General features: G+C 40.3%; 1 protein-coding gene across 3 annotated transcripts; it reads left to right on the top strand.

The window, feature by feature from the left end:
* The first annotated feature begins 1011 nt into the window (after nucleotides 1-1011).
* LOC116430140 (uncharacterized) lies at nucleotides 1012-20355 on the top strand. 3 transcript variants are annotated; one of them, XM_031983866.2, is made up of 4 exons: nucleotides 1012-1547; nucleotides 14889-14986; nucleotides 15409-15612; nucleotides 18008-20355. In XM_031983866.2, exons 1-4 carry the CDS (start codon nucleotides 1471-1473, stop codon nucleotides 18511-18513), a joined length of 885 nt encoding a protein of 294 aa, XP_031839726.1. In that variant the 5' UTR covers nucleotides 1012-1470; the 3' UTR covers nucleotides 18514-20355. The 3 variants fall into 3 exon arrangements, with proteins under 3 accessions (XP_031839726.1, XP_031839736.1, XP_076221988.1); XM_076365873.1 differs by lacking the exon at nucleotides 1012-1547 and adding an exon at nucleotides 11620-11717; XM_031983876.2 differs by lacking the exon at nucleotides 14889-14986.
* The last annotated feature ends 5170 nt before the right edge of the window (nucleotides 20356-25525 follow it).

Below are 25525 nucleotides of genomic sequence, written 5' to 3'. Positions count from 1 at the left end.
GTTGGTTATCTGGCGTGTGAACTAGTTCACATCCTTGACACACGAAGTAGTTCCAGCACTTCAACGTCTTCAACGTCTTCAGTATCCAGAACTCAGCTTCCTACAACCACAGTCAATTCCCTAATTTTGCTACTCATATTTCTACTTTACCATCGATCAATAATAAATTAATCCAACCGAATTTAGTTGGATCCAGATTTTTAACTTGTTACGAAATTGTAATGGCAGCGAAGATTCTGATTATACGCGCGTATCTATCGAGATCTCGCGGTGGTTGGATAGCACAGAAACAGTAACACAGATCGCCGCCATTGGCCTGAGATATCGAGGAATAGTGGCACCTGCAAGATACGACGATCTATCACGTTTTTGATTCTTTATTGTATTTATTCTTTTCCGTTTATCATCAGTTCTTCCTAGCAATACTAATCTCGATTAATGGGCTCGCCAAAAACTTTCGTCGCATTATTTAAAGAAACGACTAAAGACAAATTTCTATCTATTGAAGTGTATCTTTAAGTTATTCTTCGATATATTTATTTGATTACAGTGTTTATTTATATAGATAGCACTGACAACTGAACGAGAATATTTTGTTGCCAACCTAATAGTCACAAAATTTAAACGTTAGAAACGTACTACTAAAATTTTTCGTTTTACATTTTTATGAATTACTTTATGAAACGTTAAAAACTTGGAAGAACTTAGTTTGTCAATGAAGTGACGTATAAGTTGTAAATAAAACAAGAATTTCGGCATAAATATTTACTTTCCACTGTTTTATCTCAATATATTGTTATTAGAGTCCCACGATAGCTGCGAATTTTCTTTTTCAGTAAAAATATTCCGCAGTCGTATCGGATCTTCGGGAAACCGATATCATTTGGAACTCTCTGACGTTACAGTAGTCAAACTAATCTATATAGGGTGTTATCAAACAGATAACGTTGCCGGAGCTCCTATCTGGTAGCCATATTTTTGATACAATATATAGGTGATCGATATATTCACGTATAGTTCTCAGTAAGTGAGAGCACCTATTACCGTTTGGACGGATTGAAAAATTCGTACGTTCGTGTCGTTCGTCGCGTCCCGCGTCCTCGTTCAGATACTTTGGTTTCAGTGTCCCTAGAAGAGATGCAAGAAACCTTTGTCTGGTTGTAAACATCGTGTTTGAACGTCTACAAAAAGATTTAGTCAACGAGAATAAATTGATTTAAAGTCAATCAATTTTCAATCATTTCGATCGTCGCCTCAGTTTCGCTGAAACTTCAAAGCGCGACTGAAAAGAATTTCATTTGGTTGTATTATACCGCTGGAAAAATATCGTTTCGAATGAACTCGACGCCAAAAATCAGCCGCTTTCGGATTTGATAAAGAGTATAAAACAGTGACGGGATTCTCCCATGAAATTGTAGTTTGTTTTTATTTGGCGAATCTCGACGAGGGAAACACAGTCACTAAAGGAAAATGGCGAACGGATATGATGAGTGTTATGACGCGACCTGGCATCTGTTTCCGCCGGACTATGCGGAGGACGAGTACAGGTGAGGATCCGCATAATTAAAATTTTTAATTGTTATTAATTTTAATGTTTTATTTCATGGATAGTAACTTAAGAAATACTCTGTGTGGAAAATGTAATTGACATCTTTTCTAAAGATACTCTGATTTAGTTCAGCCTGAAAAAAGAACAAAGATCAAATTAAAAATTACCTTAATAACGACATAACTTTGAATTCAAGTTTCTATACAATCCTATCGTTACATAAGGAATTTTAATTATCACCAAATTTTACTTTGAGTTTAGGTTTCAATAAACTAAAAACACAACTTAAAAAGTATCTATATAATAATAAAACTTTGAATGTATAATGTATATTTACAAAGTTTAACGTCACATAAGCAGTTTCAAATGCCGCCAAATTTTACCTTACAGTTGGATTTTTACGAACTAAAACGTCAAGTTATAAGGTACATACATAATAACAGAACTTCAAATTTAAATTTGAATAAAATTCGACCCTTTCACAAATAATTTCATTCACCATCGAATTTCATTATGTATTTAGATGTTCAAAATTCAATCCTCTCACACGTCATTTCAATTATTACCAAATATTCAAATCCAAATCTCCACAAACCAAAATTTGATAACACAGCAGTATTTCGTTTCCCGCTAAATTTGCCAAGGCCCTCGTAAACAAATCCAGCGACGCTGCAACCCAGCAAGGGCACAAAGTAACCAAAAGTCCTTCGGAAGTCCTTGAAAATCGAATTTCCCGATACACGGGGGTGAATCACTTCACAGTGACGGCCGAGGGAAAGGTAGGGGAAGATGGCGGCGGAAAAATGGAGTTTTACGTTCATTCATGAACTGGTCACAATGGAGGCAGCGGATCGCGGAGTCATGAATGAGCGTAGTACGTCTCGTAGTAGGTGGCTCGACGGGTGGGCTTCGGGGAAGCCCCTTTCAAGGTAGCTTTCCCGTAAAGGGCCCTTCTTCCACAGCGTGGAAGCCACGGGGCCAAAACGTGACCCAAACTCTGCACGGCTCGTTAAAGCCCAGCCACCGGCGTCGTTTAAGAAACATTTAAGAAGTTATTCGGGGCGCAAGCTAGCACCTAGGCTCCATTCACGATTCCTATACCATTCTATACGTGTTCCCTTCGATTCGTAAACGCTAAAGATCATAGAAAGTATTCTAGTCGTTGGTATCTACGCTTGAGGACTCGGCTCTCGAATGACTTTTTTCTCTGTCATCCTGGTGGTCAAAGTACCTTGGGAATACTCGTTCGAAGTGAGTAATTTCAACTGTTGAATATTTTCAAATTTTGAAGATATTTCATTTTGTACGTAGGCAATTTCGAATTAAAGTTTGCTACTTTCTTCTTGGTTGAGATAATTGCTTTGGTGAACAATTTGTTCGTAAAATAATCAACATTTGTGCTGGACACGTTTGAAATTTAAGTGGAAATGAAAGAGGAAAATGGTGCAGGGTTTGAGGTAAATATAATTTATAAAATTGAATTGAAAATGTTTTTAGGAATTATTCGGTAGAATTTTCTTCCGAAAAGATGTCAGATGTGGATAAAAGACGAAATATTTATTTTCGAGTTATCACGTGTATCTAATCATTAATCACACGAACCGGACAATGGAGGAAAAAATATGGAGGCTGTCCGCACGATTATAGACGTATCGATCGACCTGCATCGAGCAATGGCAGTGGGATATAGGTCGCGCGTGGATCTAGAATCGAGATTTCGTTCTTAACAGCGATTAGATCGTGGTGAACCTGAATATACGGAATATTTTCCTTGACCTTAATAGAAATGTATACTTTCGACGTATTTTCATTCATATTTCATATCTGAAAAAATAAATGTGCACACCGAAATTTGAAAACATTCTCTTTCCAAACGATTAAATTGGGTATTTAAAAATACAGAGATATGTAAAATTATTTTTAAAAAAGAACATTATACTACCAAATCATTCTTAAACTTCTTCCCCGAACAAAAATCCAGGTCGCATTTTATTCCGAATTAAAATGTTTAACATCTTGTAGAAAACAAGCTCGCTATATCAAACGGGTTCTTCATTTGACTCCCCTTTTCGAATCGCATCCTGTTGCATTAAAAAATGCACAGGGAAAGAACAGGTTTTCTATCGATTACCGATAACATGGCAAAAAAATTCTGCGTTTCCCAACTGTTTCCCTGTAATCTAAGGGAGATTAAATCCGAAGAAAAGAAAACGCAGTGTGGACGATTGTGGAACAAAAAAAAACGTCTTTCCTTTCTCGCAACGTTATCTAATCCTCGACGATCGAACGTGGCTAATTCCATCGCGGAGCGAGATCGATAATTCGCGTTCCGTTTCCAGAACGAAGGAATTGGCCGCTGGAGAAAAATCAATGGACGGCGTGATGTTAGGGCGATTAGCATATCTGATTAGACGGATAGCACCGGAAACCGGAAGCGAACGTTTAAGAGCAGTCACGCATATCGGTTAGGCGAATCCTTCGGTATAGAGTGGTACGCCTTGTTACATGGTGCCGGACACACGCGAGAAACAAAAGGGCCGAAGTGCCAACACCTGTTGGTTTCCACCATAAATTTTGGATTAATCGTAAACGCAGAATGGCCCCTCGACATTCTACCTGCCGGGTCGAACCGTAATCGATGACCGAATCGGTCATGTTCCATGGAAACGGGATGCACAGGCTGCTCTACGGTTTTTCCGCGAAGGAAAATGATAACCATCACGCTGGTCTTCTTATATTGAACTGCTCCTGAAATTCAAATATAGCCGGGTATGATAAACTGATGTTTGACAATGATTAATGAGATTCCTGTTTTATTTTTGATTCGAGAAAATATTTCTTGGAGAAAGGCGATTCTTCTTTTGGGAGACTTTGACGGATGATTTGAATATTTGAACTCTTCACGATGGAAGTTTTAGATATAGATAATTGTATTAGATATACGCTAAGTTTGAATTAAAATTAAATCATTTTTAGCTGAGTAATTAACGTCTATGACAGAAAAACGATTTTTGTTTTAGTAAACTGCCATTGACATCATTTTCACCCCTAAATATCTAGAAAATGCTAAAAGTAACATAAATTACAACGTATACAAATTCTAATCCGAGCAAGCAGTCAGACTAAATCGTTTCCAATCGAATAATCAATCCCTAGAGTAGCATCAGCAATACGTAAACATCCCAAACAAAGCGACAGAGGTGTACCAGCAACGGCACTTAAAAATTTTTACAATCCCGGTGTGTAACAGCCACTCGACTCGCCACTCGAGGACGACCGTTTCGATAGCCGAAGTCTAGTGGCACTCGAGCCTCATTGAAAATTCAGATTCGCGTGTAGACGCGGCCGTGCTATTGACGATCGGCCACCCGAGCACAGCGACGAACGGACCCGGAGTCAAGCTGCACCAAAGACACGAAATTTTCGGGCAAATCTTGCGCCGGCACGTACTGGCAATAAATAAGGACTGCCGGGAGCCTCAGGTGTTTGACCGACAGGTACCGATATTGTGATGGTAATGGGGGATAGGCGAAATATCTCGTAAATGGATGAACCTCCATTCACCGCGGCACGTTTCAGCTTCAGCACCTGAATCCTCTGTAGCGGACCGAACGATCAAGTGGCTATTCGTCAACGAGTACGCGAAAGTTCGTCCCCAAACTCGATTCGACGGTCAGTCGTCTTTTTCTTTTTCCCCCAATGCACAGTGCTAATAAGCTGCGAAAGTATAATTTTTTTAAAGAAACAGGAGCTTGGAATTGTCTACTACCTAAATTCTACCTGTGTTTTCTACCTGTTCTAAGTTCGATGGATGACGAAAAAGAGAGTTGTCTGGAATTACTTTTCCGAGTTGGTATGTTCGAATGGAAATGTTACGATGAGTTTAGCTGATTGTTACAAAGTATTTGAAAACTTTATTCTGGATAAATGGAAATTTCTAAAGAAGGATCGTCGAGTTCTATAGAAGAATTAATAGGTCTCGAGTATTTCACTTAACCTTTTTAGTGCCGGAGGCCGATATATCGGTTCTTGATGCACTGGCGAGAAGTGCCAGAGCCGATATATCGGCCCGCGTCTTGTAGCGCTTTACTATTCGCATTGCAGGAGAACTCTATCTCAAAATAAATTTATAATCCGTTATAAATGGTCTAATTTCATTACGAGAGAATTAAAAAAAATAATTTTTTGTTTTAACTCTTTGTGGACGACGACTTTTTCCTATCGCTTGGAGCTAACGAAATCTAACATAAACACCATGTACCTTCGAATTATTTTTTATTTTTATTATGTAATATTATTTATCTTGTTACAAAATATATTGGAAATGCAAAGTATATACTTTGTAATAAATGGTCTATATAAAATTATGATGAAAAGATGACTTTTTGTATGTGCAAATACGTTTTGTAAGAGAGAATTCAACTTTTACTTTCTTTATGATCTTTTATACCTTTGTTATTTATATAATTTTCAATGAATATAGAAAAACTAGTGTCATTGTTTTGTTCTCTATTTCGTCCTTAATATACTGCTCTTTTGAATCATGTAAATATTGTTTCTTGTTTGGTTTTTATTATTTTCGCATAGGTCGGTTATTCTCGCATAGGCACCTCTTTTTCGCCTGGCACTAAAAGGGTTAAGCTGTCAGCTGTTTTGCAATAAAAAAAAGATAGATTGATTAAATAATGAGCGAACAAGTTGAAACTCCGTTTCATGTTACTTATACTCACACTCGACGGTCATAAATCCTTTTAACCAATGATCCAATTAAATCTTTTTACCACTCGAAAGACTAAATCTGGCATACTCTAGATCCCGGCGACGATCAAGTGCAATCGAATTGCTTAATACATCTCTGAAACGTCATCGTGATGCGTATTTTTCCATACTAATTCCGATTGGCGCGGATTACAACAAACGTGTACTTAACGTTGCATAATCGACGATTTATCTGGTAAACAGTGCTCGTTTTAATCAACTGCCTCTTAAACGCCTGTAATTGCAAGCTCGCGGAGGGAAAAGACGATCCGCGGATTAGATTTGAACGTTCAAATCCTGATAATGTAGCGATAATATTGAGCTGGGTTGATTAACTCGTTAACACTAGATTTACGGACATTTATTCTACACTTTATTCTATCGCTCCTAGAAGACTACATGGTTGTTCATATAGGTCACGGAAATTAGCGTTTTAAGGACAGAGAATTATAATATGTATTCGTACAATTGCACCAATCAAAATCGACTTAAACTCTTACGAAATAATGTTTAAAAAATTCAATATCCGTCAAACTGACGAGTTCCGTAAATCTAGTGTTAAACGTTGCGTTCAACCCCTTGATTATAGTAACAAATGCGACTCGTGACAAAGTTTTGAAACTGAATTCAACGAATATATGTATCTATTGTTATTTCCTTTCAGGTCGAAATTACTTGAACAGTCTTTCATTTAATATACGCAGTAAACGTGGATCCACAATGATCATAAGGTTCTTCTTCCTTCTAGTTAATTAGCTAAAGAGGAAGAGAATCAAAATATTAACGTTCACAGCATTCTTCTTCTTTTCAGTTAATCAGCTAAAAAGGAAGAGAATAATAATATTAAAGAAATAGATTAGAAGAGGATAATGAAGTCTTAAAAAGGGTAGTTGTGGAAGAAATCGTAAGGCAAAAGATTAAGACCGTTTTTACAAGCTTTCACGCAGTTTAGACTCAACCAGGACCGCTTAAGCGTCGAGTTAATCCACTGTTTGGTGGAACAACGTGTCCCTTCCAACAGTTAATCTGTTCGTTTTCTATTGGCGACATCAGATTCCGTTTCCCCTAGTCGACGTTTATCTTCTCTAGATTAGTTTTCGAAATTTTTGCTGGTGGACGGCGGACGACAGTGAATGGTCAGAAATAGAAAGATGGAGAGGGACTGAGAATAGGTCCCTTACCTGGCCACCTGGTGAAGCAATTAGACCCCGACACTGGTAGCAATAAAATCCTCTGTACCGCAACAATATGCAATAAATTGTCGACGTCATTCTTCTACGACGATATTTTCTATACCAGACAAATTTTACCATTGGGCTATATTCTATGACTGGTGGCATAACAGAAATTCAAGAGCAGAACTTCTTTAAAAGGTCTAGACACATTGTATCTGTGAAGGGTGCATAGGAAAATGATATCTATCTTTTATTCAGTTAGAAGCACTGTACGTTTGAACACTTTCATATCGATTCTCTTTTCAAAGGAAAAACAACACTTTAGCTACGGTAGCTTCGAGGATCATGAATATTTCAGTTGATTACGCGAGAGTGAAACTATTAATTAAAGGAAACAAGTAGGAGGAATAAATGACGAGGCAAAATGAATTTTAGAACAGAAAAGGGTCTGAGAGGGCAGCACTCGATGATTGGAGGGCCGTAATAGTTGGTGGCACGATCCCCTCGACATTCCCCGGCGAGCAGGAAGGCACCGCGAAAGCAACGATCGCGGAGTAAAACAATGAGACGCAGACAAATTGGGTTGCGTGCTCGAAACAAGTTGGCACAGCTATCGCCAAACAGTCGTGGGATCCCGGCAAATGTTGCTCGATTGCCCGGGAGCTCGAACTTCTCCATATTCTTTTTGCTTTTCGCCGCCGGCCGACGCTTGGAGTTTCCAGGCGGAACGAGGAAAGGAGGAAAACCGACGAGAGCGTCTCGTTGAATCTGATTCTAACCGAGTTAAAACGGTGCAACGTGCAGACGAGGACGAGCTTTCGCTCGCTTCGTGCCGTTCGCCTCGGTATTCCGAGCGTGACACTCTATCTTCTAAGAATTCCACGCGATTTTTCGCGAGGCACTTATCCCCTTTACGCATTGATCGATCTTACACGTTATTTCCGAACAAGGTATTTTTATTTTAAGTTATTTCTGTTATCCCTCTGCCTTCTGCCATTCGATTTTTTCTAGTAAAACCTACGAAGATGGCCCCTGCATTTCAAGCTATCTCCAAGAAACAGTATTTTTATTAAAAGAAATGACTCTTCGATAGGCAAGCTCGGAAATATGAAATATTTCATATTTACACCTTTGAGTAGTAGTATATTTCTAGTATATTCGAAATAAAATATTTCCAACTTGAACGTTTAACATTCAATATTTCACTGTTCTAAGTTTAATTCTGAGTTAGAAGATTATATACAATGATTTCATTATATGTAATACAATTAGATTGTCTGGTTTCTATGATTTCCTCACACGAATAGCTGGTCGAGACAAAATTTCCTTCTATCGGTGATAAATTCAAGAGAAGAGGAGTCACACGAGAAAAAGTCAGGAAGGTCAGGTCCGCCCTCTTCCGTACTTTTTGACTTTCTCGCTGTTAGCCGGAGAACCTATACGACCCGACAAAGGCCGGTCTGAATAAACCGGAAACCCGGTCCCATCGTTACCCCTGTCCCTTACCTGTTTCTTCACTGAATCACGGTCCACGGACTGACCGCGCGGTCATATTACACGTGTGTGTTTATGTGGGCAGCTTTCCGCGCGATTTGATACAAATTGTGGGAGCATTGTGCTCGCGCGACACCTGAACACGATCCATTCGTCGACGATCCGAAAGTGCTGTCTCTCGTGGAGGACGCATCGACGATTTTTCAATTCACATGGTTCGCGAGGAGGAAGAATTTAGACGAATAGTGGTTGAGGTCGATGAGAAACGGCTACTGTGCAATAACGTTCGAATGATTCATTGAGAACGACGAGCGACTAAGTATTTTGTAATCAAGAAAGTACGATAGGGGTTGAAGGAAGGTCTGAGAGTTTCGGAACAAGTTCTATTCGTTAAAACAGGGTGAATATGTCTGAAGTTCCCAATTTTTCAAACTGACCACAAAAATAAACAGACAACAGAAAGCTTCCTCGAGTTTAAATCGATTCCATCCATCAGGAAACATCAAAGAAAAAATTTCCAGTTGGATATCGCGCTATCGCTTTAACAATTTAGCTCCCTGTACACACAGATATAACAGCAATTAGAAAGTCACCAGGACAAAGTGTGCAACACCGAGGCGGACGGTACGAAATTTATAGCCGGCGGAGTAAATAACGATCGTGACGACGCCCGAGGACGCTTTTAACCCAGTTTCGAGTATCAATAGATCTCGATTGCGGTGGACGAAGGGGTCGGATGGAGAGAGCGGGCGAGAGGCGAGTGCCCCCTAAAATCGACAAGGGAAAGAGGTGAAGAGAAAAAATCGAAATGACACAGTAAAAGCACCGCTAATGCTCTTTCGCATTAACACTCGACGCAAAGTATGCTCTCGGTGTAAAAAGCCCTGATCGATGGAGCGACCGGATTGGTCGGCTCCCGCGGAGGGTTGAAATCAACCCCCGAAATACATCTCCGCTAGGATCCTCGGCGTTCGCGGCACCGGATTGGTCCGCTGCAAGCTCCGCCCCGTGGGAACTCACCCCCAGGTTACCCTGGCCAGTCGGTCCGGGTTTTGAGCGGGCGAGGACTACGCTCCGATTCACGATATCCCTCGAGCGTTTCGCATTTCAATAAATTCCTATTCAGCGTTCTGCTACGCTGCACTCTTGAATCCAAGTAGATTGTCCTCGTGATGCTGTTCCTTCGCCTCCACGCTAAGCTTCGTAGGTTCTGGAAGAATTCGCTGCAATCGAGTGAATTCATTTCGAACATGGATGTATGAATTTCGGGGAAATAATAGCCATGTTTATGGTTCTTCGGTACTAGGTGTTACTTAAGGGGACGTTAATATTTGATTGATAATCCAATTTTCTAGCTTCTGGTACTAAGTACCTAATGTTTGGAGGTCAGTCTGACGGTGGAATTTATATGGTTCTATTCTGTAACTTTCAGGTTTTGCTGTAGTCACATTTCGACTGTGGATAGAGCAGATTATACTATTTTAATATTCAAATTCATAGTAACTAGAATTCAATAGAAACTAATCCGTTCTACCGAAGCTTCCTTCGAACTTCAATGAACAGCAGTCACGAAATATCTACTAAACTACACCAAATCTAAAATAATCTTCGCAAACATTGCAAACTTCAAAAATCCTCAATCCAACGATCATGCAGAAGCACTCTGCCAACTAGCGTCGTCGATCCAAGCAGACCTTCCGAGCGTTTGAGGCAAAAAGTTAGCCGAGGAAATAAAAAGGAACGAAGAGAACGAATCTTCCGTTGAACCCTCGACGCTTCTCGCGTTATAACGAAGCGACCCTCCGCCCGCAGTTACGATCGAAATTGATTTCCGTCTATGACGTCCGAAAGGATCATCGACTGGCGTCGTAGCTGGAGCTGGAAATTGCCCGTGGAGAAATCCCCGTCGAGGATCGGCCGGTGGTAGGGGTGGACTTGTCGCTCGGCCACGCGGGGTGAGCGCCTGGAATCCCCGCCCCCGGCGAAGATCCGCCCTCGGGTTCGAGGGTGCTTGACGGACGAAACGGCGCGCGGAGGTAGGGAACACTAGCCGTCAAGTGCTCGTCGAGGACACTCAAAAACTACAAGGAGAGCCCTTCAGCTGCTGCTGGAAGGACTCCTCCGCGTCCGTCAGTCGTTCCTCGACGTCTCGTCATCGCCAGGACCAAAGGAAAAGCCGACCGAAAACAAAATATCAGCACGAAGTTCAACGAAAACCTGGGACGTTTCTCGTGATCGTCGAAGTGTCAGTTGCAAACGGAACGGGGAAAAGGATAGGGAAGTTGTTTGGGATCCTTCTGGACTGTTCGCGTGTGCCTGGACGATGAGCTCGACAGGGCGAGCTGTCGCGGGGGGTCGTGAATGCGAGTGAACCGTGAGACCGAACAGAGTGATAGTGAGGACAGGGGCAGAGTAGAAAAGAGGACGAAAGTGGGACGAGTGAATTTGGTAAAGAAGGTACGAGAGAGATTAGAGAAACAGTCAAAGCAAAAACTATAACTCTGTAAGAAAAGAGAGAAAGAGAGGGAGAGAGAGAGGGAGAGAGAGAGGGGGATAGAGTAAAGTTCGTGAGTGAAGCAATTCGAGGACTGTCCGCTAAACATGTACTGACGCCACTAAACACCTCTCCGAAACCCTTTCAAAATGGCGGACAAGAATAAGATTCTGCCGTGGTCGCTGCTACCCTATCCGGCCAGTCTCTTTAATCACGTCTGGTACAGCCACCTTGCTTTCAATAATAGGTAAACGAACTAATAAGAAGAAAAAAACGAACAAGCGGAATACGAAACACGCGCAACACCGAGCTTCTTTCCAACCCGAGCTCCATCCACCCCCGTAGAGTTTTATTGACCAATTACGCGGACCGTATCTCCCCGCATGCGTTTCAGTTGGTGTACATTAACTCTTCTCTCGTGATTAGACACACGAAATAGTTAGATGTAGATCAACGGTGACCGTGTTCCCCTCGGAACGATATGTTTAATTAGATTCTACTAGATGAACTACGATCTAGAACCGTCGCTGGAGACTCGCTTGTTCTTTGGCTTTTCAGTTTCGTCTTATTGTCGTTGTGTGTATTAGCCTTGTTTTATCGTGTTAATCGGTACAATGTATGTTTTTAATCTTTGGTATTATGACGCGATTGAGATTGAGTCGTGATCGAGCGTTATCGAAACTGACACCTTGGCCCGTCTTTGCCCCTTGGATCTTTAAATAATGACACCTTTGCAGCTGATAATTGAAAACGAGGATTCGAGTGCGTTCTTGTTGCATTCTTGTTTTAGTTGATTCGATATTGTTTCTAAGAGGGTAGTGCTTATATAGTATAGTTCAAAGGGTTTCAGTTTTCTTGTTATTATGCAGAAAATTGAAGTAAGAGTTGACTGGGTAGCTTCCTGATAATTCGACCGATAAAGCTGGCGTGTGGTAATCGTGATCTTGATAGCCCCTCGAATTCTTGCACGTGGCATCGGCGAGATGTACCGGGGCTTATCGAGACGTGTTTCCGCTCCATTATCGATATCCTTGACGGGGATCGCGTATACGCAACGTCGGTCCGTCGATTAAAATTTCCTCGATATATCCCTTCTTCTGTTTAAGAAAAGAAAACAAATAAAACATACGAAACGTAGCCTTATCTTTTACGATTTAATTGCGTGGTAGAGGCTGGTGATTTCAATGCTGGTTAGGAATTAATTGCTGATAGGGGCTTTATGTTATTAGGGAGTTCAGAAGGGGAATTAATCTCGAATATTTTCACTCAACAATTAAACGAACTTCCAAGATAAAAATTTCGATCAACAGAAGTTCCACGTTTTTGAACTTCGTATTTCGTTCGCTTAGGACTAGATAGCAAAGAGAATATTTAGAAAGTTCGTTGCACAACGGCGTGCGCGAAAGCGTAAAAAACTTTTTACTAAAAAATTTTCAATTTTCAATCTGCCCTGAAATGCATACTTCGCAGACTCAAAATGTGTAGATACCTTCGTCAAGTTTCATTAAAAACCTTCGCCTCGGTTCAGCTGTTAGGGACCAAATTAGACAGTTTTGGGGAACTTGCTTCGTTAATGTTTTCGCTGTTCTACGGAACTTCTTTCATTAAATCTTACATCGTTGCACGGGGTTGTAACCTACCAGAGAAACTCGCGAAGATGATGAAGTTCCACGGCTTAGTCAAAAACAGCTAACCCTTCCAGACCTGACTTTTGTACAAGATTATGTTCACATATCTAACAACAATGGACCGTCGTTTAATGCACCATCAGTAAGGATATTATTTCGAATAAAATAGTGGTAGTATGCTAGATACTTTTCTGATAGGAACGAGCTCATAGTAAAGGTGTATGTATGGTTGCCTTTCACAGTTGTAACTCCTTGCACTCGAAAGTCTTTTTATTAGAAATATTCAACATTTTCTGATGCGATATGGACATTCTCTGAAAACTAACGAGGGAAAATACATAAATTAAGGTACAAAATTATTAAACTTCAATATTTCACAGATTGTTATATTAAACGAAGCTTAATATTCTATATTAGAGTTTATTATCATGCTATATCGAATCAAATAGTAACTGAGAGGCACCTTTCGAGTCCAAAGGGTTAATATTTTGTCAGATATCGAAGTAATAAAACAGTGTACACCATAATGTACGCCGGAGGTCTGAAGGGGTTAAACAACAATCCCCGACCAGTCAATCTTACGAAGGAATATCGTTTCTTTAAGGTCGATTAGGAAAAACTCCGCGCCAGGGAATTGTGTATACGTTGAAAAGCAGGAGTATGGCCGAACGTGCCGCGATAATGGGTCGTTTGGCTTAAACTGGGATGCCCGGGAGTCTTGCTTCTGTGTTAGGGGACAGGTTGTTTGGCAGGAAAACTGCAGGTGTCCCCGTGGAACGGCTGGTCCCTTGAAAATGCGGAAAAGACGCGTCTAATCGGGTCTTAACGGGCCCCGGTTGGCTTCTTGACGCTCGCCAAGCGACAGAACAACTTTGGAAATTGGATTGATTTGTTCAGAAACCGACCTTTGTTGCCCGACTTTTCGACTCGCGGAATCCTTCGTCTCCAAAGGCTAACGCCAGAAAGTTACCTGGTCTCCGAGGCTCTCGTTTTTCTTTCGTTTTCGTCTGGAAGAAATGTAGACCGCTTCCTCGGACACGGAACACCGTTTGTGCACGATAGAGCAGAGATTTGTTTAAATAGGCTGATTAGAAAAGAACTGAACATTTGACGAGATGGTTTTTCAACAGTTTTTTAAATAGATTTTTCGTGTATCGCACAAGGGTAAGCTAACTCTTTGCACTTGCCAATTCTCTTTCTTATAAATATTCATTATTCTCTGATAAAATATGAAAGATAGTTTTTGTCGCTGGCATTAAGAAAAGCCGTGCATTAGGAACTGAACTATTTTATAAAAGTGTTTTATTTGCTGATACGTTCTACAACAGTTAATATAGAATTTTTAATTTTATCATTCTGCTGCGTTGAATCTAATGGCGACTGGTAGTTGTCTTCCGAGTGCAAAGGGTTAACGCATTGTACGTCGGCTAAATATCAGCAAGTCTGAGCACCGGTGATTTTATTGATATATTTTTGAACGTCTGTCAAATCGACATTTTAGCTTGTCAAAAACAACGAGGAATACGATTTTTTAATTTTATTTTGAATTTGTATTGTTGCGTATGTAAGACGTTAAAATAATGAAGCAATTAAGCGACACCGGCGTTTACTTTATGATCAATGGTTGCTTGGGGTTTATTGTCATTGTAAGAGTTTAATGGGTTTCTGCTTTTTAAGCGTTCAGTTCTTTTCGAGTGAGCCAGTATTCAGTAGAATGCTCGATAAGTGTCAGTTAGTGAATTCTAATTTATCCAGTGTTCGTTAATGGGAATGTTAATGTTCTGTTGCAGAATATTGGAGAGTATAAAAATGCCCAGAACAAGTTTCCATATCCATGACATCCTGCAGCTCGATTCCAAGCCGTCGCAGGAGGAAACGGAGGTTCAAGGTACTTAAAACTGACATAAAACAATGGTCTTTTTTGTGAAACGAAAAACTAATAAGTCAAGATTCATCCTTTAACCCTTTGCGGTCGAATGCTGCCGTAACGGCGACTTCCAGCTTTCATATCTGAAATCAAAAGCTGCAGATATATCATTTTATTATTAAAGTAACGAGAGATTGATATGTAGTTTTCTTTTCTTCTAGTATTTAAGACTTCGATGGATTTTCAGTTATTTATTGAAAGAAGTTCGAAAAGTTTAGAAAATGCTTGTCTGCAAGGAGTTGACATTCTTGAATTTCACGACTTCTAAATCTGCTTTATTAAGCATTTTATTGTAAAAATTCATTTCCATTCCGAGACACTTCGACGAATCAACGATAAAATTAATCGAGAACTAACGATTGTTTCAAACTTATCTGTTACAGGTAACACGACGGTTCTACCGAACACGAACGATGTCCCGTCAGCTTATCAGCAGTTCTTCGAGCACACGACGGCCATGTTGCAACCCGCGTTATACGCGAATCTAAACAGAGGGACGTTACCACCGCCGCCACCTGGTCTCCTCGGATGGCCGGCTGGACCGACGTTACCTACTACCCTGCCTCAGCCCTTGGAAGAAGTGAATGGTGAGTAATAAATTAACTTTCTTATTATCCTCATAAAAATTCCAAACGAAAATTAAAGTAATCACGAGGGAGCCACAACTGTAGACAATCTGTTCATATTCCTTCCAAATGTTCAGGAAAATTACATTACTTATGAAAAATTTAAACCTTCTTAAAGTAAGGGGTGAAAATATTCAACCCTTCGAAATAAATGACAGATGAAACATTGGAAGAATATTCACTAGTGCACTTAAACATTCTTCAAAGTAATTTTACTTTCATTTCATACACCTTAAACTCAACATCCTTAAGGCTTTATTAAGAATTAAGCTATTTCACAATGCCCTAGATTATTAATCAAGGTTATACATCGTATAAAAACAATATTTACTCATCCATTGTATCTCATGTACGACAAGAAATACGTTAATCACAGAATGCTCTCTATTACAAAGTCTATTCTTTATACCCACGCCATTTCCATCGGTTAATTTCATCTCAGTTACCCGAGTTCTCATAAGCGGTCTCCTTCAACAATCAAAAATGTCCTCTCGACGCGACACAAGCACGCGATCCGCGTGTATATATCCGTTGATACAGAAGGGGACAGATTTCGGAACCCTTATTTATTTAACACCCTACAATTGGTCCGCGCCAGGCTAAGCAGGATCTAATGGTCCTATAAAAGGTCCTTGTGGCTCCTGCTCACCGATTGGCCCGTACATGGGGACAGATGTCCTTTCGAGGACAGATGCGTATCACACCGTGGGCCCTCGATGAATCGAAATCGTCACGCCCAAAAAATCCTCCGACAGCCTATCGTCTCTTTTCACTAATTCTTCCTTATCTTCGCCTTTCATTTCTTTTTTTCTTGCCTCCTTTCCCTGTCCTCAACCGCTGAAACCGAGAAATCAAGGATCGAACGATTTCACCCCGTTACACGCGTGAAAAACGGTGTTTCGTGGATTGTATCGCGGTCGTTAGAACGGACAGGTAGCGAATTCGTTCCGATTTTCGGGGATACACGAGGGTTACCCCTAATCGATCCTTTGTGTCATTGGGTTTTACGTGGAACACGTTTAACGCCTCTGTGATTGTCATTTTGTCCATTTCTTTATAAACTGCAGTATTTTACTGCAAATTTTTAAGTGAATTTGGAATTGAAAGGTGATGAACAGTGCGTTAAAAATGTAATATTTTAATGAAGTTTCTATGTTTATTTACTTCGTTACTACATTTGATTGTGGTATGATAATAAATCAGAATAACTACTAAATTAGAATACTACTTTTCTTGTTATCAATCTTCAACCCTTCTCTTTCTTCTAGAAAATTATTAACGATAAAATAGAAGAAACTTGAAAGAAGAAAATCCAAGTAAAACGAAGGGGTTAATAATTGTCGGATAAATTCCTTCGAATATGTCGAAATCACTGTGATGTTTAATTGAAATCACGACTGCGAGTCGTAGCCTAATCTCCCATGAAAATGATACAGTGATGGTCCCATGGGGTTGTCGCAGTAGTAGGGTGGTATCAAACAGACTTTATATTGCTTCACACCCTCCCGAACCGGCCGCGGGGTTGCTCACAAAAGCGTTATTGTGTGCCCGCTAACACAGGGAATTCGTCGTTGTACATTAAATTAGCGTGTCTACCGGCCACCGTGGTATTTGCCACTTTAACACGAGGCTAATCAAAATATTGGTGGATTAAGCCGAGCACAATAATCCGAATCGTCGTACGCTACCGCCGATTCAACGTAATCTAAATTGTATTCCTGTTTTCTTACGAAACTTCTATTTTCAACGTTATCATTAAATCAAAACAAAAATTTCGAAAATGTTCCCAATGATCTTTTCATCAATTCAAAATTTTGAAAATTGTCTGCACTGTAAACTGCTTGAAGAACAAATCACGTCATTACGAGGATGACTAAAAAGAACTGCAGCTGTACTTTACCGCCCTTCGAGTCTTAATGCTGATTGCAGGCAGATGTAAGCCGGTATTGATTTCTTAAGTCTTGCTGGCTCACTGCTCATCGAGAACATTGTACACCGGAGCTCATAAGCGCTAGGATAGCGGTAATCACGGTTCATTTAACATTTCCCATTATTTTACACTTCATTGTCATCGTTGTTTGTGATATTTCGATTTATTCAAATTTCACAGAAACTTCAAGAGTCCGCAAGAATATATCGTACTATAATGTTTCAAAAACATTTTGACCCCTTATTTATGAAGTGGTGTCGTTACTAAAATACAAATAATTCCCCAATATTAACCTTAGAAGTATAAAAGACAATAAATACATATTCCCAGTACTCTACACAAGATCTTCAAACTTTTTCTTATTCTATCTATATTAAATGCAACGAGTCTGTATGCAATAAAGGCAAATTATTAATATTATTCCAGTGCTCCAGCAGCCGGACTCCACCAGCCCGACGATCTCTGACCTGTCCTTCGCCCCGAAACAAGAGACCAACCACGAGTGTAAGGAGGAAGAATCAGCGGACTTCGAGGACGAGCAGCAGAACAACGAGACCCAGCCCCACGAAACCGAGCACAAGAAGCGAAAACGGCGGGTGTTGTTCTCGAAAGCGCAGACGTTCGAGCTGGAAAGACGTTTCCGTCAGCAGAGATACCTGAGCGCGCCGGAGAGAGAGCATTTAGCGTCGATAATCCGACTGACGCCGACGCAGGTGAAGATCTGGTTCCAGAATCATAGGTACAAGACGAAGAGGGCGGCTACCGAGAGGGTTGAAGCTGGCGGAAGCGGATGTTCGCCTAGAAGAGTCGCCGTGCCGTTACTAATTAAGGATGGCAAGCCCTGCCAGTCGAAGCTGATGGAGCCAACAGCGTATCCTCCAGCTGGACAAGTACCAATGCCACCCTACATGCAGAAATCTTACTGGTGGTAAAAAGAAGCTGTCTAACTCGCGTGAACGTCTCTGAATGATTGTCGTTGACACTGGAACGTCTAGGTAGCTGTAGATTAGCTGATGCGACGAGGATCGGAAGCTTCTTGGTGTATTGGCGAATATTTAACACATGGATGAGAAGCTAACAGACCTGGCTACGATGACGATTTGAAGGCAAGTCTATCGGTTGTTGATGTTCCTACGGTGTTTGAAGAATGAAGAGGTGAGATGAAGATTGTAATGGGAGTGAGTCTTTGTTAGAAAGATCATGGATGAGTTGACCGAAGAATAACCTTCGCGTACAATCGAGCTAAGTGAATCATCCAAGTTGAGTTGCTTGAACAGTGTCAAGTAAACATCACACAGATACAAGTCTGGTATTTCCAAAAGAGTTATCAGGCTCTGAGTAATATCAGAGTCGAGTGATTTGTGCAGATAACTCTGGTTCCACATACGGGAGCGTCGGCGAAGTTGTTTCGGGACAATCAAATGGACACTAGTGCATCAGTCTCAGCAAGATAGTTAATTATCAATCAATACTGCTAGTTTAAATATCGTTCATCGATACCGACAGATGATAGAATCTAAAAATGCCGATCAGAAAGAACTGCAATGATCATCTTGCGTTGGATGAACTGCCAAGACGAAGCTTTCGATGTATTCTCGTCGATGACCAATGATCCTGCGCGCTAACGTTAATGAGGAAAACGACGATCAACGCGAAAAAACGCAGAGACCTCTGTACAACTTGTATTGTGAGAGAAAAGTGTCGTTTAGAAGGACTTTATGGTGATCGGACAACGACGACAAGATGGCGGGTCGCGACGGAGGGAGAAAATGGCGCGGGTTCGCGCGATACCAAAGATAGCTCGCGATCACGGTGAACATAACTGCCGGACGAGTCGCGGGAAAGTGATCTAGCGCAAATAAAATAGATAAGTTAAATCGAGATACGTAGAGTCGTTAGATAAAGTAATTCACTGTTCAGAAGTTGGTAGATATTTCGTTTCTCCGTTCTCTTTCTTTGTACAAAATGGTCGCCCGTAGCGTGGGCATTAGTTGGTGTAGCGTGTGTGTGTCGAGACGTCGCGTTCGTACTTTTAAAACGTAACTTTTTCCAATCGTAATTCGTGTCCATGATGACCCGTGCGAGGGACAAAATAAAGGGATAGTCGAGCGTTTCTCTCGATGGGAAGAGAGAGAAAAAGAGAAAAAGGAAGAGCCATGACGATTGTTTGTCGCTTATGTAACTCGAACACCTCGCTTTCTATCAATCTAATCGCGATAACCAGATAAAAAACGATAAAATACAATTTCTCTTCGGACGTAGCAAGAAATCATTTTACGGAGAATAATTGTTGAACAGGTTGATCAGAATTTTGAACGTTTCGAGAACGTTTGAGGCGTTCGAGTATGTTCCCCACTGTAATTTCATTTCGATGTTCGTTCCGGTAACATGTGAAATAAAATAGTAGAATTTTCAAAACTTCACTGGCAAACTATTTCGTAGCTGCCCACGACGTTGTTGATTGTTTAAATTATTGTTAGAACGCGTTTGTCTATGTTCAAGAACTCTTGTGAAATAACGAATTGCCAGTTTTTCGTTTAAGTTACCTATTGAAACGAGCGATTATTTTATTCCGAGCGCGTCATTCGTGTTAATTGGGAATCTGTTTGGAGTCACATTGTATAGATGGTATATCGTGGGTGTAACACTTGAACAGTTGATAAAGAGATCCCAGTTTATCGCCTTTAATTAGGTAGGTTGTATATATGTACATTATGTATAATACATAGTAGGTCTAATATATCAGATACATATTTAATAAAATCGAATCTTAAGCGAATAAATAATCTTGTTTCTTTACTTAAACATTTTAATACCATAATCGAACGACTTCAATATTTTCAATTCTTTTTATTCATATCTTTTTGTTTATAATTATTTAGTTTGAAATTCAATCTTAATTTGCGCTAATTATAACTTGCTTCGGATAACAGTAAAATAATAATATCAATGTTCGCTGTTAACGCGATCAAACAATATACTCGAGACAGTGTTCTCCCTTTTCCAGCCCTTCGTCCCTTTTTATTTCTCTCTTCGACCGTCCCATAACGTTTCCCTTTTTCGGGACACGCCGGAAGCCGGTGTAGCTTGAGTGACAAGCTTCCGGTTTCCGTTTCCGAGCAGCCATCTTGTTACCGGTTTAGATTTCCTGAGGGCGTCCTATCCAGCCTCGATAGGGAGCGCATTTCGACTTCTGTCAAAGACTTTTTAATGATCGCTGGAAAACTTTTTCATTGTTTTTCGAGTATGACAACGAAAGATCGAAAAGGTATCTGTCCCGTCTGTATTCGATTACACAGTGTGTGTAAAAATATCTAAATGTGCAACGAATAATCAAATTTACGTAATCGAACAGGAAAGTAACACGTATATACTTAATCAAATGGGTATCTCAATTTTTTTAAGTAAAAATCACTGTTGACGTATATTTTATTTGGAAATAGGCTCCCCCGAATACGGACGCGATAAGGATAGATTACATATTGAATAATACACCCTGCACACCATTCCTGATCAGTCACACGTACCCAATAAAGACGGCATACGTCGTTGAACGTGTTTACGCAAGTATCCTTATCAGGAGACACTTTCTTTCTGGCGATCGACAATTATCGGTAGACATTCAGATCGAGCAGATTACGTAGATATTAGGTGTTTCATATTTATTTGTGGCGTTTTTACGCTTTTTGGCGAATTATCGCTGTCGTTATGAAACTCTTGAACTGTTATGAACAATTCGTCCTATTATTGTTATCGATTTCATAACACGATTGCAGATGAGAAGCATTAACTGGAGTGTTGCACGAATATTACACGAAGAATATTATATTCTTCTTTGTTTAGTGAAAACATTGATATAGATAGTAAGGTTCTATCCAATACTTGTTCTTATTAGTTCTGAATCTGCTGAAGATGGTAAAGGAATTAAAATATTAAAATATTAAAATATTAAAATATTAAAATATTAAAATATTAAAATATTAAAATATTAAAATATTATAAATATTAAATACTAAATTCACAGCAAAATATTATCTTTCAGCAAGAATCACTGTTCCAACAGACCACAGCTATTTAAAGTTCAGCAATCTACTAATTAAAGAATCTTTAATTTAGGATAAAACGACCACAAATGATTTTCGCGTGTTCGCCCCTATACCTCCTTTTGCCCTTAATTATCATTAGAAATCTTCTGAGCGAGTCAAACGCGACGCCTACAACGGAAGATTAAAAGATTAAATCTACTGATCAAAGAATCTTCATTACAAGATAAAACGACGATGACCAGCGACGATTCCCGCGTTTTCGCGGTACATTCCGCCGTTTTCATCCCCATCCGTCGATCCCTTTCGCGGCAGTTATCTTCCCCGGGGGCCGACGGGTAACGAGAGAGATGACGTAGCGAGGTAAATGGAGTGGACAGCGGGCAGCATATGCTTTGTGCTCCGGGTCCTTGTATAAAACGAAACCACCCCAACGAGGAATACAGGACGACGGCGGCAGTGGCTGCGCGCGGAACGTCGCGTCGTCGGTGCGTCGAACCGGAAGCGCGAGATAACATTCAACCGGCTAGCGGGCCAGCCAGTGATTTATACGACCGGCCGTAATCTATAGAGATTTGGACATAGTCCGTCGACTTTCAGCCCGGTGCTCGCCGGCCCGGACCGAACCGAGGAAACGCTTCGTCGACGAACGGTTTCCCCGGTCGGGCCATCGAGCTCCGTCCTCGAGAAACCGAAGAAACGAGTGGACCAAGAGGAGGAGGAGAAGGAGGAAGAATAGTTGGCTGACGTTTTGAAATTGACCGGTCGTTGCGGAGAGAACTATCTAGGTAAGTAATCTTCTTACTCTTTTCTAAGTGTTCATCATTTCTGAAGTTTTCTTGGTTTCTTCAGTTTTGTGTTTCTATTTATTTTTGAGGACATTGTGATTTTAATTTGTTTTAATAGGAATTTTTGAATGTTGTGTAATATGTGAATATAATATTTGGGGATTAGGTGTATGGAGAGATTGGATAGAGCAAAAGGAAGGGACTCGATAAATGTTGTCTCGTATGCGTATTTTAGGTGCTGAAGTGATCGGAACTGAAGACCTTGAAGTTAAGATCTCTGAGTTAAAGATTTTGGTGTTGAAGATCTGGAAGAAATTGAAGATCTTAAGTTGTAGATTGACATTGAAGATCTTAAAGTTAAAGACCTGGAAATTGAATAACTTGTACTTATCTGCAGCTCTCCAAATGGAATATTTTCAAGTTGAAGATCACCTAGTTGAGAATCTCAAAGTGAACAATCTCGAAGTTTGAAACCGAAGATCTCGAAGATCCTATAACTACTTAAGAAGAACTTTAAAGAGAGCACTCTTGTCCTCTTCATACCTTCAATAAGTATCAGTCCAAGGACAAGGGAGAGGAGTCGAGAAAAAATCGGGGTCCAGCCGCTGAGGTACCAATCAATGAAAGGAAATAAATTGATAGTTTGTCGAACGGCGGGACGTCCCCTAATATTTCCGAATGTAATCGAGGGGGTGTACACGCACTTCGCGAACTAAGGAAAAAAAAAGGAAGAGAAAATAGTTGAAGTGAAAGGGAGCACGCGGATGGACAAGAGCGACGTTCAATGGAAGAGATTCGGTAGAAAGAGAAAGAGAAAGAGAAAGAGAAAGAGAAAGAGAGAGAGAGAGAGGGAATGAGAAAAAAACGAAAAAAGTTCGACAATGCAGTTACGGGTCAGGGCGAAGAGGGTGAGTGGACGACACCCGTGTTCCGGGGGTGTTTTATTGGCTGGTTTCCGTGGGGTGGAAATTCTCTGTAATGTATGAGATGTTTGCGTGGACTCTTTTAACCCTCTACCTCTTGCATGCGTTAGCCGAAGACTGTTCTCTGCTGGACTACCCTTTCTGAAGCATTTCAAACAAATTCGCTTCAACATTCGATTCGTCAATTTCTCAGTTGATCAATTATTTTCATGGTCCATTTAGTTCTTAATCTCTTTCGCTATGACTTCTTTCACTACCCCCAACAGAATTATTTCATTGTTTATATTTCATTAGGAACAGAAAGAAATTCTAGGCTTATTCTATGTCTACCTTCATTCTGCAGCATTACAATTGACAATTCTTTCAACGAAAGAATTAGGTGACATTTATATTTGTGAAATTATATTTGAATGTTTCTATTTGAAAGAAGACACTATTGTATAGTTTAATTCTTTGAAAAATTATCTGATTTTTAGTTTCGAAGTATTTTGAGTTCCTTTTTTGTGTATAATTGGTGTGGAATTTCATTGAATAATAATGAGAATTGTGCGTGGAGTTCTTGGTAAACTGGAAAAGAGCGTCGCAAGCGTGCAATCGATATCAATTAGGATGCTTCTTCCGGTCACGTGGCCTTGCACCCCCGTACACTATCGACACGTGTCGCGATGTGACTTTTAAAAAACGTTGATAAAGAGGGAACGTCGTTTCCGGTTCCGATGCCAATCCACGGACAATAGTACCTACTCTAGGCCTCAACTGGATCACACGACCCGAAGGGTTATCAGAAGTGGTGTGCGACCCTTATTTTCTGATCTGTATACTCTGCAATTATGAACTTCCTCTATCTTCACCATACTTGATCACGAATTCAACAATAATAACACCAAAATTGATAAAAAATAAATAACACCCATTAGAGAAGTACTATTCATTTATTCCATTACGTTTACAATTAGATTCAACCTTTACTTAAAGCAAGGTTCATTTCCAAACATTAGTTTTTGTCCAATTGATATTATTCAATAATTGTACTACTTATTTGAACTGTTGGACAATAATTGTTTTGTTTACAGCCTCTATTATCCTTAAATGAATTGTTTATTTCAACAAAATAAGAATCGTGCCAAACAGGGAGGAAAAGTTTTTCTCGTCCAAGGATTGCCTCAAAGGCGCGTTTAGTGTTTGTTCGATCAGAATTCTCTCGGCGAGTCTGACGGAAATCTGAATGTCCGTCTGCCATCGACACAGAGAGAGGGGGGGGGGGGGGGGGGGAGAAGAAATTCGCCGAAAGTTTTTCAATCCCGAAAACTTTCTGGCCGACAGTCCATTGTGCTGCTAGCAGTTTGAAAGGAGTTTATGGATGTTCAACGGTCGAACAACCGATCCGAGACTGGTCGAGGGCCTCGTGTGTGAGTACGCGAAGTTCCCGACACTTGCAATTACTACAATATGGCCCTAAGAACCCGTTTCTAACGATTTATTCGATGACACCAGCTTATTTTTATCCTAAATCGATCCCTCGACAACTTCTGTTTTTTCTTGACAGCTCTAATTCCTTCTTTACAATCAAATAATTATCTTCAATCATTAATTTTATTTTACTTAAAGCTAGATTAACATTTGTCCCAACCTCAATATTTACAAGTGAATATTTATACTTGTAAACGATGAAGTTGCTTTAATCAATGCAGTTGTAAAATAAATCCTACGACAATGATACAAAGGAAATTATATACTTTTACAAATAAAAGTGAATAAGGTAGCTTTTAATGTTAACAAAAATCCTGGTCTAAGGTGGTTAACGTTTAAGGGAATTCCAGTGACAAAGAAAGGATTCTCTTGGTGAGCAATAGAGAATGACACCGTCCAGAGAATCTCGAAAGGCGAAGCTGAGTGCATGGTACATTGGAGCGTTGCCAGATAGCTTGCATCGCTCGAGATGATAAGTCTTTGCGGGCAGAAAAACTCTAGGTAGATTAATCAAAGCAGAAATTCCCGAGCGGCGAGCGACCACCGACAAAGCATATTCCCCGCTAAGAATGGATCGTTTCCGGTTCCGCTCTCTTTATGGTACATTGCGGCCCAGCGATGTATTAAGATTACTTAATCAATAAATCCCCGTACGGAAAACTAATTCGTTTTTCACCGGGAACCACTGCTACCTCCTCTACGCAATTATCCCTCCAGCAG

The sequence above is a fragment of the Nomia melanderi genome, chromosome 3 (assembly GCF_051020985.1).
Source record: "Nomia melanderi isolate GNS246 chromosome 3, iyNomMela1, whole genome shotgun sequence".
Taxonomy (NCBI): domain Eukaryota; kingdom Metazoa; phylum Arthropoda; class Insecta; order Hymenoptera; family Halictidae; genus Nomia; species Nomia melanderi.
The sequence above is the reverse complement of the archived record's forward strand: the minus strand, read 5'-3'. Positions and strand labels throughout refer to the sequence as shown.